At 39.3% G+C, this 18,803-nt stretch overlaps 1 protein-coding gene across 8 annotated transcripts; it reads left to right on the top strand.

Moving 5' to 3' along the window:
- The first annotated feature begins 12,137 nt into the window (after nucleotides 1–12,137).
- LOC110218393 (N-acetyltransferase family 8 member 3) lies at nucleotides 12,138–16,846 on the top strand. Of its 8 annotated transcripts, none has more exons than XM_021001071.2 (5): nucleotides 12,138–12,232; nucleotides 13,404–13,533; nucleotides 13,814–13,969; nucleotides 14,107–14,334; nucleotides 14,574–16,846. In XM_021001071.2, exon 5 carries the CDS (start codon nucleotides 14,604–14,606, stop codon nucleotides 15,183–15,185), a length of 582 nt encoding a protein of 193 aa, XP_020856730.1. In that variant the 5' UTR covers nucleotides 12,138–12,232; nucleotides 13,404–13,533; nucleotides 13,814–13,969; nucleotides 14,107–14,334; nucleotides 14,574–14,603; the 3' UTR covers nucleotides 15,186–16,846. The 8 variants fall into 8 exon arrangements, with proteins under 8 accessions (XP_020856730.1, XP_020856731.1, XP_020856735.1 ...); XM_021001072.2 differs by having other exon boundaries at nucleotides 13,392–13,533; nucleotides 13,818–13,969; XM_021001076.2 differs by having other exon boundaries at nucleotides 13,392–13,533; nucleotides 13,814–13,926; nucleotides 14,241–14,334.
- The last annotated feature ends 1,957 nt before the right edge of the window (nucleotides 16,847–18,803 follow it).

Genomic DNA, 18,803 nt, shown 5'->3' with positions numbered 1-18,803 from the left:
TCTCCACCACAACTGTGAAACCACAAGGGTCCGTGGTAGGAAGAAAAATAAGAGAATGGTCAGATTGGTAGGCAGTGTGAAGTGGTGGAAAGAGCACTAATTTTGGAGTTAGGGCATTGTTATGTGTGTATTGTGTAACCAAGAATGAGTCATTTGAACTCTCTGCACTGTAAAATGGAGATAGCATCTATATCTTACTAGAGTTAATGTGGTGCACTTGACACAATGTCAGGTCTGGCATGACAAAATCTAGTTTCCAATCTTGGCCTCAGCCCTAAGTGACTTGACTCAGCTCTATGATTTCTGGAAAATTGGTCACTGAACCTGTCTCCTCATCTGTATAATGAACATGTAGAAATATCTCTTACAAGGCTTTCAGGAGTAGCATGGATTTAGAACGTAAAATCAGTCAGTCAGTAAGCATTCATGAACTACCTACTATGTGCTAGATGCTATGCTAAGTGCTATGGGATTCAACAAAAGGTCAAAGACAGTCTTGGATCCTGAGGAGTTCATGGCCTAATGGAAGATGTAACAGATACAAACAAGCTATATACAAGATAAGTTGGAAATAACCAACAAAGGGAAAGCACTAAAATTAAGAGGAATTGGAAAAGTCTTCCTGTGGAAGGTAGAATTTTAGCTGGAGCTTGAAAGAAGTCAGGGAAGCTGGGAGCCAGGAGCTGGAGACTGTCCCCTGACAATTCAATGTTACTGGATTAAAGAGCACATGGGGGAGTGCATGGTGTAAGAAGACTGGAAAGGTAGAGGAGGGTCTAGGTCATGAAGGGCTTTGGATGACAGATTTTATGATCTTGAAGGTAAGAGGAAGCTGCTGGAGTCAGTTGAGTAAGGGGATGATACGGTTGGACTGGCTCTTTAAGATGATCACTTTCATGGCTGAATGGAGGATGGACTGCAGTAGGGAGAAATTTGAGGCAGGCAGACCCACTAGCAGCTATTGCAATAGTTCAGGGCTGAGAAATTAATAGGATGTGAGGAAGTGTAGGTAGAAGAAAGTTCAAACAATATCAGTTCTTTCTTTGGAGGTGGGTAGTATGCTTCATTAGTCCTTTGGGATTTTCTTGGATCATTATGTTGCTGAGAATAGCTAAGTCATTCACAGTTCTTCATTGAACAATATTGTTATTACTCTGTATAACATTTTCCTGGCTCTGTTCACTTCATTTTGCATCTGTTCATGTAAGTTTTTTCCAGGATTTTCTGAAATCATCCTGCTTGTCATTTCTTACAGTACAATAATATACCACAGCTTGTTTAGCCATTCCCTAACTGATGGGTTATTTTGATTTGCACTTCTCTTAATATTAGTGATTTGGAGCAGTCTTTTGTGCAGTTGCGAATACTTTGTAATTCTTCTTTTGAGAATTGTCCAATCTTTTGACCACTTATGTATTGGGAAATGGCTGTTAGTAATACACACACTTATACATGCATACATACATGTATATATTTACTAATTGTTCATATATCTTGAATACCAAACACCTAATAGAGAAATTTGATACAAAGATTGTTTTCCCCTGAAATTAATTCCCTTCCTCTCTTAGTTGCATTAAGGTTGTCTGAGCAAAAGCTTTTTAGTTTCATGTAATCAAAGTTATCTATTTTATCTTTTGTAATTTCCTCTATCTCGTTTGGTTAAGAATACACCTCTTAGCCATAGCTATGAGAAGCATATGATCTCTTTATCTTCTATTTTTTTATAATATAATCTTTAACATTAAGGCATCATTTCCATTTAGGATGTTTTGTAAATATGGTAAGAGGTGTTGATCTAAGCCTAATTTCTTTCAGACTGCCTACTACTTCTCCCAGCAGTTTTTATCAAATAGGGAGTTCTTTCTTAGGTAATTTGTTTTCTGCTTTATCAAACAGTGAATTATCACATTCCAGTCTATTCATTGATCTACTTGTGTATTTTAAAATTCAATTTAATTTTGTCTTCAGTTTCAAATTTTCTCTTTCCCTTCACTTCTTCTCCAGTTTTTGAGAAGGCAAGAATTATAATATCCATTACACATACAAAATCATGCAAAATATGTTTCCTCATTAAGTATGTTTTTAAAAAATGCTTCAATATGCACTCTGAGTCTATCAGTTCTCTATATCTAGAGTTGGATAGCATTTTTTTTTTATCATAAGTCCTTTGAAATTGTGGTAGATCAATGTTATTATCATTACCTCTCTGGTTTTTTTTTTTTATAGTTTGAGGTCTGGAAGTGCCATTCCCCTTTTATCTCTATGTCTTTTAATAATTTCCCCTTATGGTCTAGTTCTTTTGTTTTTCCAAATTAATTTTGTAATTATTTTATCAAGATCTATAAAGTATCCCATTGGTAATATCGTTGGTATGGCATTAAGAGAGCAAATTAACTTTGGTAGCATTGTCGTTTTTATTATATTGACAAAGCCTAGCCATGAACAATGAATATTCCTGCAGCTATTAAAATTGTTCCTTATTTATTTAAAGAGCACCTTGCAATTGAATCTATACAAGTCTTTTTGTGTGCTTTGAGAATTGATTCCTAGACATTTTATGCATTTTGTAGTTATTTGGAATGGAATTTCCCTTTTTATTATTGTTTCTTGGATTTTAAAAATCAATGTATAGAAACTCAGTTAATTTTTGAGGGTTTATTTTGTAGCCTGAAACTTTGCTGATTTATTAATTGTCTTGATTAGCATATTTGCTGATTCTCTAGGACTTTTCAAGTGTATCACGACATCATCTTTAAAACAGGGATAGATTTGTCTCCTTTTTACCTATATTTATATCTTCAATTTCTTTCTCTTGTTTTATTGTTGTTTCTTGCATTTTCCAGAACTATATCAAATAGTAGTAGAGAGATTGAGTATTCTTCTTTCATAACCGTATGCAGTGGAGATTGTTCTAGTGTATTTGTGTCATGCTTGCTTTTGGTTTTAAATAGATGCCTTTCATGATATTAAAAAAATCCTTCTATGTCTATACTCTGTAAGGGATTTTTTAAAAAAGCACAAATGAGTTTCATACTTTGTCAAATGCTTTTTCTGGCTTTTTATCTAATGAGATAATCATGTGATTTTTGATGTTTTGGTTTTTAATAAGATTAATTATATTGATTATTTTCCTAATGCTAAGCCATTCTTGCATCCCTGATATCAATCCAAGTTGGTCATAATAATTGATTTCTTGGATAAATCACTGTAGTTCACTTGATAGGAGCTACTTTAAAAGTTTTAAATTAATATTCATTAATGATATCGATCTATCCTTTGACTTCTGTGCTTTATTCTTCTCTGATTCAGTTATTAGGGCTACATCTGTCTCATTCTTGTAGAGTCCTTCCTTTCTTAATTTTTTGAGAGTAACTGTTCTTTAATTGATAGAATTCTCCTGTGAACTCAGAATCAGGAGTGGTTTTTTTTTCATTTTGGAAATTCCTTTACAGTTAATTCTACTCACTTTTCTGAGATTGAGTTAGTTAAGATCTCTATTTGATCTTCTGTCAGTTTGGCTATTTTATGTTTCTTGTGTTCTCTGTTTTGTTAGCATATAACTATACATAAAAGTTTTGATTATCCTTCTTATCTCTTCTGGTTTTGTTGTGATTTCTCCCAGCTCATTGCTAGCCTGGTTCTTCCACTCACTACCCACAATTCTGGACACTCATTTACTCTGGGCCTCAGCCTCCTCATTTGTAAAATGAGAGTGTCAGAATCGATAACCTCTATGGGTTCCTTCTAGCTCTAGCTCTATATAATTCTATGATCCTAGAGCATATTAGCCATGGACTTTAAGCAAATTTCTCCCATCCCTCCAGTTTCTTCTTCCTTAAAAATGAGAGAGTGGGCTAAAACATCTAAAAGTTTCCTTTCTTCCAATTCTAAATCAGTTATCCTGGGATCCTGAGACCCCATTTTTGAACCTCAGTTTTCTCCTTTGTAAAATGGTAGGAAGGAATTGATTAGGAGTTTCCTGAGGGTACTTTCAACTCTAAAATCCTATCTTCCTATGCCTCCAGTGTGATCTTTGAGGATAAAAGTTTTTCCCAACCTGACACTGTAGCCACAATTTAAAGGAAGCATTTCTCCCTCCTCCAACAGCTCAAAGCTCTGGCCCTAGTAGCAAAGAAAGCACTCCTTTTCAGCACCATGTATAGAGAACAGCTCATAGAGAGTCTTTCTTGCACCCTCTAGTGGCAGGAACAATGTCATGCTTCTGTTTTAGGGAACAGAATGCATGGAATCATAAAAGAATAAGATCACAGTACTAGACCTGAACAGGATCTCAGAAGACTAGCCCCCCTTGTTTCTTGGATGAGAAGAAGGAGATCCACTATACGACTTTCCAAAGGTCACACAGGCAGTAAATGAGAGGGCTGGGAATTCAACTTACAAGTCCTGTAGCTCTACATTCAATTCCCTTAGAGATGACCATCAATCTCATAATTTAAGAGGAAAATGAAGAATAGTGAGGGGAAGTGAGATGTCAAAAGTCCACAGCAAGTCAGTGGCACATCCAAGATGAGAATCTGCATTTCCATTTCAGCATAGTATTTTCTTTTCAAAAGAATTTATTTCAAAAGTTCGTAGCAAAGGAATTCTGGCTAAGAACACAGTGGTATCAGATATCTATCTGCCCCTGTCTTTCTAGGGCTAACTGAATCAGAGCATGGGTCTAACAACTTCATCTTGACTCAGTGTGCTTTTTAAATACTTTCTAAGATGAATTGTCCATAACCATGCCCCCCCCCTTACCGTATAAGAGTCTAGTGAAGCACCATGGCCTAATGGGAAGAGTAATGAACTTAGATACAGAAAGCCTGGGACACATTCCAGTTCTACCATTTACCAGCTATGTGATTGTGGTTAGTTCAACTTGCCCCTTTAATCCCCAGTTTTCTCATCTGTGACATGGGGCTAAACATAAATGACCAGAGACTTGGAACTGGAGGGGAATTCACAGCTATTTAGTCCAATTACTTACTCTCGCATATGAGAAAACTAAGTCCCAAGGAGGTTGAGCAATTTTCCAACAGTCTCACAGGTAGTAAATACTTTGAATGAGTTCTGTGGCTCACAATGCCATGTGCCAGAAAAAGTCTCCTTCACAACATTGTTGAGAAAGTGCTGAACAAACTGCAAAATGCAACAGAAATGTGAATTCTTGTAATGAAATAACAATGATGATGGTTATTATAATTATTATTTCTTTATTCAGCAATAAAATCAGTTATTTACCTCTATAATATTCATAGACCATTAAATAGAAAAGAATGATAATTACACACCATTCAATATTAATGAAATTCATGCTTCATCATTTTAAAACAGTTATAGAAAAATTAACATGTCTTCACCAGAAACCATGAGGAAGATTGAGAGATATTCTCAAAGAACATGATGAAAAAGGCAAAAATCTACAGACATACTTTTGGTCTAAGCAGAAATCATTTTACCAAGCAATAATGGTGGATAACAGGTGGAGATTATCAGATTTGTCAAATATAACCAAAGCGGTTTACCTGCAGATGGAGTCAAGAAAATCTATTAGTCAATTGACAATGAACAAATCTTCATTGAGCATTTATTATGTACCAGGCTCTGTGCTAGATAGTAAGGACACAAATATAAATGACTAGGAACCAAGAGTGCAATTAAAAGGCTCTCTGTGGGTGACATTCACATGAACTAAGCTAACAATGTGCATACAAAGAAGTGCCAAACAGTTTCTCGAGTCATACAGATTTGGATGTAGAAACAGAGGGATTTGTAATGACAATTTAGGACCAGGTCATTGCTACCAGTAATTACAGAAGGATAACCCTAAAGATACCCGACTTAGAAATTAATACAGATCAGGCTGGGAAATGGTAGAAACTGAGTGTCTACCATTGTGGGTGGTAACAATTCAGCACCTTCTGAATGCCTAAAAAGTCATGATCAATTCAAAGCTTCATAAATGAGTAGAAGATTAATGGATAAACTAACAATGCTTAGAGAATTGCCTGGGGCACTAAGATATATTCAATAACTTTTTCATCTGTTACTCCTGAAACCCCAAATTAGCCTTTTTGAATTCAGCAGATAAACTGGATCCAGAGGATTAGGAGAAATAACCATTGCCCCTGCATAATATTCATCCATAAAAATTTATTAACAACATTTTGAACAGATAGCACCATAATGAAAACTCATACTTTCCCAACTACATGGAACAAAATGTTTCTGAAATAGATCTACTGGAAAAAATTGATATGGGAAGAAGACAATGGACACACACATCACCAGTAAAAGTTAACTTTTATCAATCTTTAATTTTCTAGTCTTTGTGTTATTTTGTGCACAGAAAGGGTTTTTTTCTTTACAGCAATGGTTGGAAGCTTTATTACAGGTTGGTCTCACTGTCCTTTCAACTTCAAGAAGCCTGTGCTTCTTTCTATAGAAGAATCAGTAAAAATTCCTCTAGCTGCCTGGTCTCCCAGAAGGTCTTTGCTTGTTTTCTGAGGATTATAAGAGCTTTGACTTTTGCACATTATGTTAAGTAGTATCCGTTGTTAAAAGTCACAGAATTAAAAATGCAACAAAAAAGTAAAGAAACATGAACACAGAACCAAATCCAACACTTGACTGACCAAGGATGAACAAAAGGTAGAGAAATGAGTGGAATTTGGTTTTATTTGACCTAGTCCAGGTCAGACATTTTGAGTCAGTCTAGTGTCAGCTGGAGCATTCAGAGAAAGTCATTGCTGTCACAAAATAAAATGATCAAAATGAGTGCTTGTCCCAAGCACTTTGCACACCAATATGAATATCACCTTGTTCCAGGATGATACACGTACACAGATAAGAAAATGAGGAGGAATAAGGAGTAACAATGAGAGAAAGCAGGAAAGGCCTCCAATAGACCCCCAATAGGAGAAAACATCTGAGTTAATCCTCAAAGGAAGCTAAAATATTTAAAAGGCAGAAGTAAGGAGGTAGTATATTTTATGCATGGGGGACAGCTTGTGCAAATGAATGGAGATGGAGAAATATGGTGTAATGTATGTGTTTAGTCATATCCCACTCTCTGTGACCCATTTGGGGTTTTCTTGGCAAAGATACTGACTGGAGCAATTTGCCATTTCCTTCTCCAGCTCATTCTATTGATGGGGAAAATGAGGTAAACAGGGTTAAGTGACTTGCCCAGGGTCAGATAGCTAGTATCTGAGGCCAGATTTGAACTTGGGTCCTCTTGATTCCACTGTGCCACCTGGCTGTCCATCTCAGACATGAACTCTCCATAAAGCTCAGTTCATTCTACTCATTGGCTGCCCCAAACATGTCACCTTCACCATCTTGATACCTTTATTCATAGCATTTCCCACTTCTATCCATGTAGCTCATCCTACAAAGCCTAACAGTCACCACCACCACCACCACCATCATCACTAGCATTTCTATAGCACCAATGAGGGCTAAATTTAGCTGGAATGTAGAGCACATGAAGGGGAGTGATGTAAACAGGTCTGAGAAGATAGGCTGGATCCAAACTGGAAACAGGTCCTGGGAGATGTAGTAACTCCCCCAAAATCACACAATTAACAAGAGAACTGGGATCTGAACTTAACTCCCTTGCAGCTCAGTTGACATTTATTGAGCATATTCTTTCTATTCCCCCCCCCCCCATGATCTCTTGGATTCAGAAGACTTGGGCTAAGTCTTGACACCAACATTCATTAACTGTCACTGAGCAAGTCACTTCATAATTCCATGAAGAACTCCCTTATAAAATCTTATGTGTAAGTGAGCTGGGATTGTTTCTGGGGCTACAGACATTTCACTGGTAGGGGAATATGGAATGTAATCTAAAGGCCATTGTTAATAATTTTATTGGCCTGGGCAGTTCAAGAATACCCAAGGCTCTTCCTGAAACTCTGAGGCTATTTGGTCCAACCAGACTCCTTCTGCCAGTGGGAAAAGAAGACACATAGACTGAAACCATCAGAATGACTGATGAATTAATGAACACCAAAGGAGTTCTAACAACTTCTGTGTGCAGCATTAATTAGCTTCTCTCTCTCTCTCACTCTCTCTCTCCTCTTTCTCTCTGTGTCTCTGTTGCTCTGTCTCTGTTCTCTGTCTCTGTCTCTGTCTTTCTCTCTCTCTGATTTTTTATGGAGAACAGAGGGGAAACAAATCTATAATTTCATTGGTGTAGAGAACTTTCTCTGACAACATAGATCAATTGTTCTGCAATTTACAGTCTTAGAGAATTGCCTGAGGCACTGTTCAGAGACTTGCCCTGGGTCACATTACATGTCAGAAGACAGAGTTGGCCCAAGTCTTCTTGACTCCAAAGCTAGCTCTCTATTATGTGATGACCACTTACCTATCTTGCTTGTGATTACCAAATTGAAAGGTCCTTGGGGTTCTACTTATCCAGGATTGGTACCCAAATGGAATGATGGGAAGCATTGTAGTATAGTGGCTTGAATATTGGATGGAGAGTTCTCCAGAATTCCCAAAGACTTGGGTTAAAATAATTTCCTCTGATAGTTACTAGCTATGTGATCATGGACAAATCACTTAACATCTCTGAGACTTAGTTTCCCCAATTGTAAAATAACAATAATGCCTGCAGTACTTGCTGCAATTGTAAAGGGATCAGCTTCTTTTGTTCTGAGGAAACCTCACAGAGTGAGGCTCAAGATTCAGGTTCACATCTAAGTGCTACCAATTATCTAGTCATGTGTGATCTGAGGCAGATCACTTCAATTCTTTGGTTCTTGGTTTACTCATCTATAGAATGAAAGTTGGATCAGATAATTTCTAAGTCCCCTCTAGCTTGAAGCCCAGTGAACCTATCACCTCGGTTCTTCAAATAACTAAGTTTGTGACTCCGGGCAAATCCATGAACTTCTCCAAGATTCAATTTCCTCATGTATAAATTAAGGATAATAATTACCCTACCTATTTCACAAGACTATTAGGAAAAATTGCTTCATAAACTGTAAAACACTTGATAAAAGTAAGCTGACCTTTGGTCTATACTGGTCAGATAATTAAGCAATCTTGTGATGACCTTTTTGGAGTTTATTAGCCCTGTAAGTTAAGTTTTACCCTCCCCCTGAGAGATGCCAGAGAAAGTGGCATTGATTTTTGACCCCCATTAGATTGTAAGCTTTTTGAGGGAAAGGACTATTTTGTGGTTTTTTTGTATCCCTATTTGTTAGCTTTGGACAAAGTAAGTGCTGAACAAATGTTTTCATTCACTCATTCATCCACCCTTGCTATAGGAATAATGTCATACCTACTGTGTAGTTACAATCCTGAAATTTCCTCCTAGATGACCTGGAAATGCCTCACAGTGCGAACCTACTGGTTCACTGGTTTTGGACCCCCCCCCAATCTATTTTCCTTCTTTTCCTTATCTTGCCTCTTCTTAGTAAGGGGATAGGCAACTGGACTGTGAACTCAGGGTTCCTCTTATGCAAACTTGCTAATCTTTAATTGTGGGAAATTCTGTCATATTTTTCTGGGTTTATAAGGTTTATATGACCTTCTTAGTAGGTTATAGTAAGCATTTGCAGAAATATGGAACTTGACTACTTCACCTGACCTTCTGTTCTTGTCCTAAATTCAAAGAGAATTTTGAGGATGAGGTGAACATTATTCCTCAAGGCTCCCCAGAGCTTTTGTAAGAGTTTGGGGGAAGAATTCTTAAAATAAGTTTGGAGGACAGCTCAAAATCAAGAATGTAGCAGGGATTATAAGGAATTTCCTAACCGTCCTAACTGTCTCAGGCTATGGACCTTGAATCAACACCAGGCAAGAGCAGTAAAAGAATAAATTTAATCTTATCCATAGAAGCATTTGGACTGTTTTTATTGATTGCCATATTGGAGGCCTTGGTTATACAATAAGAAATTGTAGTTTCCTTCATCAGGGAGAGATTTGTTAATTACTATACCACAGTGGATAGGAGCAGAGGCCCAGAAGCAGTTAATAATAGCCAGTCGATCATGCCAGATAGAAGTCTATGTCTACAGAGATGCCCAGTAGATTGCAAAGACAATGCAGTGCAGACAGTAGCATAATGATGTCACCAGAGGATGTTGGCATCAATGCAGCACTGGAGATGTGAACTGGCCAGGCCAAATGGGTTGTTCTGTGTTTGTGCTCCATGGTTCCTGATGTGTGTGCCTTCTTTGTGTGTGCTCTGGCCTTACTGATTCCTGAGGCATTGCCATCAAAAAGAAGGGCTTTCACATTGCAGTAGGGGTGTGTGTGTGTGTGTGTGTGTGTGTGTGTGAGAGAGAGAGAGAGAGAGAGAGAGAGAGAGAGAGAGAGAGAGAGAGAGACCAGCTTTGGAGAGAAATCTTTTCCAAAACCAGGGGGCTCAAATGTCCTATATTAGAAGTGACTAATCAGTGACCAGAGTGCTATGGGTCTTGGAGCAGGGCTGCCTGATTGAAGGTTAGGGATGATCACAGGAGTGACATAACATCCTGGGTTCTGCTCCAGTACTCCTGGACTTTGGACAAGGCCCCAGCAGGATGGCTCACGTGTTCCCCAAGGCAAAACTAGAAGCAGGCAAAGTAGGAAGGAATGGGCATGAAGGGAGGACATCCATTCTGTTAGGGCTTGAAACCAAAGCCTCCCCCAAACCCACAGCCCCCCATACTCCTTGATTAAGGGGCAGTCCCAGTGGCTGTTGTGTGCTACCAACCTAGAATAAAGAGGTCTAGACAGAAGCCCCAGAGGCATCTTGTGGCCATTTGCATATTTATTTTTACTTTTGTTATCTTAGAGACAAGAGAACTTTGGCAAAATGCTTGCCTTTTCTAAATGGTTACTATGAATATCATTAGCATACACCAAGGTAGTCATTCATGGGGACTTCCTAGGATGTCTGAACAAGAAAAGATGTTTCTAGGTAACTAGAAAAAGCAATAAGTTTCTCTGATAAAGGTCTCATATCCAAGATATATGAATAAATGATTTAAATTTATGACCAAGAACCATTCCCCAGTGGACAAATGGTCAACGAATATGAATGAGCAGTTTTCAGAAGAAGAAATCCAAGTTATCAACAACTATATGAAAAAATGCTCCAAATCACTAATAATTTAGAGAAATGAAAATTAAAGGAACTCCAAGGTTCTACCTCTCACCCAACAGATTGGTAAAGATGACAAAAAAATAAGTGAGAAATGTTGGAGAGGCTGTGGGGAAACATGCACACTGGTACACTGTTCATGAACTATGAATTGGTCTGGCCAGTCTGGAAAGCAATTTGGAGCTGCACCCCATAAGGCACTAAGCCAGTCCTACTCTGCTACCCAGCAATACCACTTTAGCCTTATACCCCTAAAGAGATTTAGAAAAAAGGAAAAGTACCCACAGGTACAACAATATTTATAGTAACTTTTTTTCATAGCCAGATACAGGAAATTAAGGAGGTATCTACTTATTGGGGAATGGCTAAATAAAATAAAGTATATGAATATAATTGAATTATTGCACCATATGAAATAGTGAAATGGAAAGTTTCTGAGGAAACTAGGAAGACTCATGAACTGTTGCAGAGGAAAGTGAGAAGAACCAGGAGAATAATTTGCAGAATGACAACAGTGTTGTAAAGAAAAACAACGTGGAAAAACTTGGAAACTCTGATCATTACAAGGACAAACCATGATTCCTGAGAAATGAAGATGAAACATGCTATCCATTTCCTGCTTGACTTAAAATGCAGAATGAGACATATTTTTAGAAATATCCAATGTGGGAATTTGTTCTGCTGGACTATGGATATTTATAACGAGGGTTTTATTGTTATTTGTTTCATTGTTATATGGGGGGAGTGAGTTCAGAAAGAGAGAGAATAAATGTTTGCAAAAATAATTATTTTTTAAATAACGTATTTTTAAAAAGAAACATTTGAACTGTTTACTTTTGTAAATAAGATTTTAAAAAATTAACAGAGATCTACTTTCTCTCCCTCCCATCCCTCTCCAAATAAGTGCCCAAATATAAGAAGCACACAGACCATGCTAGGGGCGGGAGGTGGGGCTGGGGGAGGAGACAGGGCATGGCCAATAAGAAAGGACCCAGACACAAGTCAAAGCTGCTGATTGACATGCAAAGCAAGCTGCATTAAAAGCTCCAGCAGGTGAGTGACCTACTCTAAACGAGCTCAGTGAAGAAAAGAAACAAGGGAAACAGCTTCAATTGAGAAAAAGTAAGTGGAGACATAGCTTCAATAATAATAATAATTATACATATAATAACATGTATATAATATAATAATCTATTATGTATTTAATAATACAGCAGGAAGTTGGGCCAGAAGGTGGGGCAGCAGGGAGCTATATGCCAAAGAAAAGGTAGTAACCTCACAGCTCAGAAGGTACACTTGTAATCATGGAGAAAAAGTATGTCTGCTGAATGTTGGTGACCTGGACTGGTTTTGTCCTGGACTATTGATGTACTAGGGCATGAGACCTTTCTGTATTTTCTGCCCAGTTAACTCAACTCGGTCGTCCTCCTGGCCATCAGTAGGTCGCCTCTATTAACCTGTGTTTCTGTTATTAGAACATAAGCTTCTCGTGAAGAGAGAGATTCTAACTTTTGCTTTCTGTCCTCAGAACCTAACACAGTGCCTGGCACAGAATATTCGTAATAGACCCTTTTCCTTTCCTTCATGCATTCATGCATTGCTTACCTGAGTACTTGGCTGAAAGCCCTTTCCAGAGATTTTCAAAATAAGCATGATACTGAAATTCCCACTGTTTCCCTTGGTGAAGACGTAAGGCAGAGAGATTTTGTGAGAGATGCTTCCAAAACTGTGTCCAGATCTCTGGGCTAAGCTATCTGCCCTGCATGCTTAAACATCCCACCCTCTACCTTTGACCTCTCAATCTGGAAACCAATCAAATCAATACTTGAGCAGGTTAGTTGACTCCCTCCTTGCTCCATAAGTCATTCCTGTGATTCCTCAGATCCAAACACCCCTCCCTGGCTACCTACTCCCCTGCCTGTCTCCGTTCTCCCCATTACAAGGTCAGCTCCTAGGAGCAGGGACTGTCTCACGTTGATTTTGTATTCCCAGTGTTTAGCTTGCCACTTAGCAAACAGCTGGCTCTTAAGACAAGTTTTTCTTTCCTTGCTGCCATCAGAAGGTAAGTGTGGGCGTTTATGAAAGGTCTCAAAGAAATTATGGGATCTCAGAAGCATAGAGGGGAAAGGACTATTAGGTGTTACCCAGTCCAAAGCAGATTTGCACCGGAATTCTCTCTGCGACTTGCCCATTCAGCCTATGCTGGAAGACTTCTAGCGATGGGAAAGCCTGTTCCTTTTGCACTGCCCTCGAGGTCTGAGATTCTGTGGCTTTTGGTGAGGTCTTTCTCTAGGGATTCATCAGTGTCCAGGGCTAAAGAAGGCCTGAGTCTGCACTTGGCTGCTGGCTGCTGTCACTGCTATACCCAAAGGACCAGAGGCAGACCAGAGGATGCTCATACTAGGATTCAGTGATACCTCTGGGTCAGTCCAAGTCACCTGCAGAGGGCTGAGGATGCTTGGGGAGGGGAACCACAAAGGAAAAGGGGGATCCAGAGGCTAAGGAGGTGAAGGGTGGCTTCTGCCTCAAATCTGGGATGAGGTTGACTCTCCCAGAAGTGGGAAGAACAGATGCCTTCACCAGGATGAGTTGGGCAGAATGCTGCACTCATTATCTGAGCCCTGGTAGGTGAGTGGGAGGGTTTGGGTGCTAGGGGAGTTTGTAGGGAAGGAATGAAAAAGTGGTGATTCTGCTGTCAATCAGACAGGTCCAACAGGAGAAAGGACATTGACCTTCTGGCATCACATGTGGGATTGGAAGCACTCAAGCAGACTCTTACAGGAGCAGCTGGAGGAAAAAGGGCACAAGTTGCAAAGGTACCAGCTACAAAGAAGTGTCTGGGATCTGGAAAAGGAACAGGTGAGGAGACAAGAGAGGGAGCTTCCCTGGAAAAATCTCCATCTCCCTCTGAGTCCTCTCCATAGAACAATAGATTTAGAGCTGAAAGGGACCCAAGATGCCATCTAGCTCAACCTTCATCTGCCTCCATTTTACAGGTTAGAAATGGAGACCCAGAGGTTTGGTGATTTGTCCTTAGTCACACAAGTAGGAAGTGAGAGAGGCAAGATTTGAACTCAGGGCCTCTGACTCCAAATCCAGCACTCTCTCCAGTGTACCATACTGCTTGTAGGTCATACACCTATGACCTGGAACCACAGGAAGCTCTGGATTGAGAGGAAAGACTAAATCTCATTGGGAGAGTCTATCCTGGATGGCTCAGAAAGGTACTCCTAGATGTCCATAGTATTTGCTCCTTCCATCCTGGGACTTACTCCATGTGGGATCAAAGAGACCTGGGGCTAGTAGAGGGCAGAATGGGGTACGTTTCCCTCCTCCACCTACCAAGTCTCCCATTCAGGCAGTGGCTTCTTTCCTTCCAGAAAAGAAGGTGAATCCTGGGGAGGGAGATGGTATGACTGAGCTGCATTGGGTAAGGATGGTGCCAATTTTCTGTCATCTATAGGGTCTGTAGGAGAAGGAGACTGAAGAATCCATGGCTCCCTACCATATCCGGAAATATCAGGACCAAGACAGGGAAGAAGTGATGGACATGTTCATTAAGGGAACACTAGATCACATTTCTCCTGGCTTCTTCTATGTACTGAAGCAGCCCAGAAGCTTCTTGCTCCTGCTAGGAGGCCCAGGGGCCCTGTTTCTTGCCTCTGGCTCCCTCCTCCTGTCTGTCCTGGCCTTCCCAGGCATCCTGGCCTCCCTCTGGCTGGTTGTTAGATATCCCTTCAACTGGTATGTGGATAATGCTTTACACACTGACCTGCAGGACATCAGGAAATCCTATCTCAATGACAGAAGATCTTGTTTCTGGGTGGCAGAGTCAGAGGGTCAGGTGGTGGGCATGGTGTGTGCCTGCCTGGTGCAAGGGGTTTCAGGAGGACAGAAGCACCTGGAGCTGCTACATTTGTCAGTGAGACCAGAGCAGCGGGGGAAGGGCATCGCCAAATCACTGACCCAGACTCTGCTCCAGTTTGCAAAAGACCAAGGGTATGATGCTGTGGTCCTGAATACCCTTTGCTATAATTACCCAGCTCAAAGAGTATATGAGCAGCTGGGCTTCTAGAAAGTACGTGTAGCCTTTGATTCTCTAAAATGGAGGTTGGTGGGTATTCCTTTTTTCTACTATGAATATCCAGTCCCTTCTTCACTCTGAAAGCTCCCCAAGCCATCTTGGCCTTTAGCCCTTTATAGATTGGCCCACCTATCAGTGCTCAGTAAAGGCTGTTAACTTAACCACCACCATTGACTTTCTCCCCTTGTGGCAAAAGGCCTTCTCCCTAACAGAGCGGCTTAAGATGGGTAAAATCACAGGATCTCAGCATTGGAAAGACCTCACTGGCATCCAGCTAACCTACCGCTAACCAGAATCCCTACCACAATGTACCTGACAAATGGGCATCCAGGCTCTGCTCAGACAACTTCAATGAGGGAAATGCTTAGAGGGCAGCCCCATTCTACCTTGGATGGTTCTAATTGTTGGGAAGATTTCATTTAATGCTGCCTAATCTCCTTCTCTGTGGTTTACACACACACACACACACACACACACACACACACACACACACACACACACTTACTTCTTGTTCTTGCTGCTGGGACCAAGTGGATTTCTCTTCTACATGAAAATAGCTTCCTTCATATCCTTGGTGATGACTTCCTGGTACAATCAAATTCAATAAAACTTTACTATGTGCCTACTACAGAAGTACTGGGGATAAATTTATAAAAAGAAAACTAATCTCTGTCCTCAAGGAGCTTACAGTTTAAAAGGGGACTATTTCCAAAGATGATTAGGGGAAAAGGAAAAGAATGCATATGTTCTAAAAATGTTTATAGCAGGGGCAGCTAGGTGGTGCAGTGAATAGAGCACTGGCCCTGGATTCAGGAGGACCTGAGTTCAAATACAGATTCAGACCATAACACTTACCAGCTGTGTGACCTTGGGCAAGTCACTTAACCCCATTGCCTAGCCAAAAAAAAAATTAATAAAAAATGTTTATAGCAGCTCTCTTTTTGGTAGCAAAGAACCGGAAATTGAAGGGATGCCCCTCAGTTGGGGAATGGCTGAAAAAATTGAGGTATTTGATGTGATGGAAAATTACTGCACTAGAAGAAATGATTAGCTCAATGATTTTAGAAAAACATGGAAAGACTTCCATGAAATAATGAAGACCAAAATGAGCAGAACCAAGAGAACATTGAATACAGTAACAGCAATGTTGTAAAAATGACTTTGAGTGAATAAATTTTGCCTATCATAAATACCCAAATTAATTATAAACAAAATATGAGGAAAGATATTATCTTCATCCAGAGAAAGAACTGATAAATAGAAGTGTATACAGAATAATTTTACATATACATGTATATATATTATATATATATATGTATACATATATATATACACACACATACACATATATACCTATTTACATATGGGTACACATACATTTACCTATATGTACCCATATACATATAGGTATATATATTTACATTTATATGAATATTTGTGTCTAATAGTTGTCATTTCTGGGGTGGAGGGAGGGACTGGAAAAAAAGAAACTTACATGATAATGTTGCTGTATATTTGAAAGGAAAAGCAAGTTGTGAGCAGTAGATTTGCAGTTTTCATGTACAAGCATCTTTTTTAATTGTACTATGTTATGGAAATACTTGTTTTATTCCATAAACTAAAAATAAAATAAAGCAATTTAAAAGAGGATACAACATACAAAAGTGGGCAAGAAGGGGTGGGGGGATGGGACCCCAGGGGTACCAAGGTGGGAGGGAATCTTGTTCCATGGAGTTGAAACCAGGCAGAGCAGCAGATGCAAGTTGGAGCACCTGTAAGATAAACATTCCTAGTTCCTTCTACTAACATCTATATGATATAATCTCAGGGCTCTTCACCATCCTGGTGAGATATTTCTTAAAATATGGTACCTCAAACAGAACAAAATATTTCAGATGTGCTCTGACTAGGTTAGAGTAATACAGTGTGATCATCACTTCCCCAGTCCTGGAAATATGTGCACCCTGAAATCCAATTAGCCTTTTTGCTGACATATCACACTATTTACTCACAATGAGCTTTCATTCCACCCTCCCTGCCCTGACTCTTTTCAGATGGACTGTTCTTTTCTCAACTCATACTTGTGAAGTTTTTTTTTTTAAACCAAAATTTAAAACCTTTCTTGTACACTCACTAAATTGGATCTTATTAGAGTCAGCCTGGACTTCTAGGCTTTGGGATCTCAACTCCTCCATTACTTGAGTCAGCTGAGCCAGTGGATAGGGTGCTAAAGTTGGGAATCAAAAAGATCTGAGTTTAAATGCAGTCTCAGACACTAGCCATGGGACCCAGGGAAAGTTGCTTAACAGCAGTCTGACTCAGTTTCCTCAACTACAAAGTGGCCATAATAATAGTGCCCACCTCCTAAAGTAGTTGTGAGGATAGATTGAGATATTTGTAAACATTAAAGTGCTATACAAATGCTAACTAGTTTTTCAATATCAGAAACCAATACAAGGATTGAAAACCAAGATAAATTGGTAGCAGTCAGTCAAATATTTGTTAAATACTTAGTATGTGTTAGGCATTGTGCCAAATGTTGGGAATACAAAGAAGGCAAAAAAACATGGCCCCTGCTCTCAAGGAGTTCATATTCTAATGGGGGAAACAGCGTGCAGGTAATTGGGTCCATAAGAGATAAATAGGTGTTACATAAAAGATATCTAAACAGTCGATGGAAGGTAACCTCAGAAGAGAAGGTATTAGCCCAGCAGCTAGATGGATCAGGGAAGGGCTCCTACAGGGAAGCTAGAAATTGGAGATGAGGAGGGAGAGGTTCCAGGCATGGGAGATAACCAGTGCTGTCTAAAAAAAGCTAAAACTGGCTTCCTTGCTATGCCTCAAATTTGGTATTCTGTCCCTTTTCTATAAGTCTTAGTACAAACTGTCTTGTACTCTCAAGCCTGGAATGCATTCAAGTCTCTTTTTTGCCTGTTAAAATTTCTAACTTCATTATTTTTTAAACTGAATACAGCACTTTATTAGTGGCATAGAATTTTGAAAAGCAATAAATAATACGTCATAAAACACTTAACAATTAGTTGCATGTCTATAGCTTCTCCTACACCCAATCAGTTTTTAGGCAGTACACAAGTGACCTCAAACCCAAGAGTTCTAGGAAACTCGGGATCCTGGTGTCTTTGCCCCATCACACACTCCTCCTGTGAACAGGCAAAGTAGTATAGGCAATAAAACATAGTTCACTTCTGACATTCAATTCACCTATCTCGAAATTTTTAGATGAAGATTCGAGAACTTGGGGATTTTGTGGGTTTTTTTAAATTAATTTGCTTTGAAGTTAAATACTAAAACTTACATACAAAATAAAAATGAAAAAGAAACAAATTACAAACTTAAATACCAAAACTTACATATTAAAGAAAAAAAGGGGAGGGGGAAAGCATTGCTAAGTGTTCAGCAGAATGTAAGACAGGATTCAAAATAGCAATAAATTTCCATTTCAAGAAAGGCTATATAATAAATACTACACATTGTACTCAGAGCTGTCCAGCTTTGCTTTACTTCCTTGTAAGTTTTCTTTTGTTCTCTGTTGTGCACCTTTTGCTTGCTACAATAAAGTGCAGATACACACACATATATATGCACAAA

Source organism: Phascolarctos cinereus, unplaced genomic scaffold (assembly GCF_003287225.1).
Source record: "Phascolarctos cinereus isolate Bilbo 61053 unplaced genomic scaffold, phaCin_HiC Scaffold_2;HRSCAF=192, whole genome shotgun sequence".
In the NCBI taxonomy this organism is placed as follows: domain Eukaryota; kingdom Metazoa; phylum Chordata; class Mammalia; order Diprotodontia; family Phascolarctidae; genus Phascolarctos; species Phascolarctos cinereus.
The sequence above is the reverse complement of the archived record's forward strand: the minus strand, read 5'-3'. Positions and strand labels throughout refer to the sequence as shown.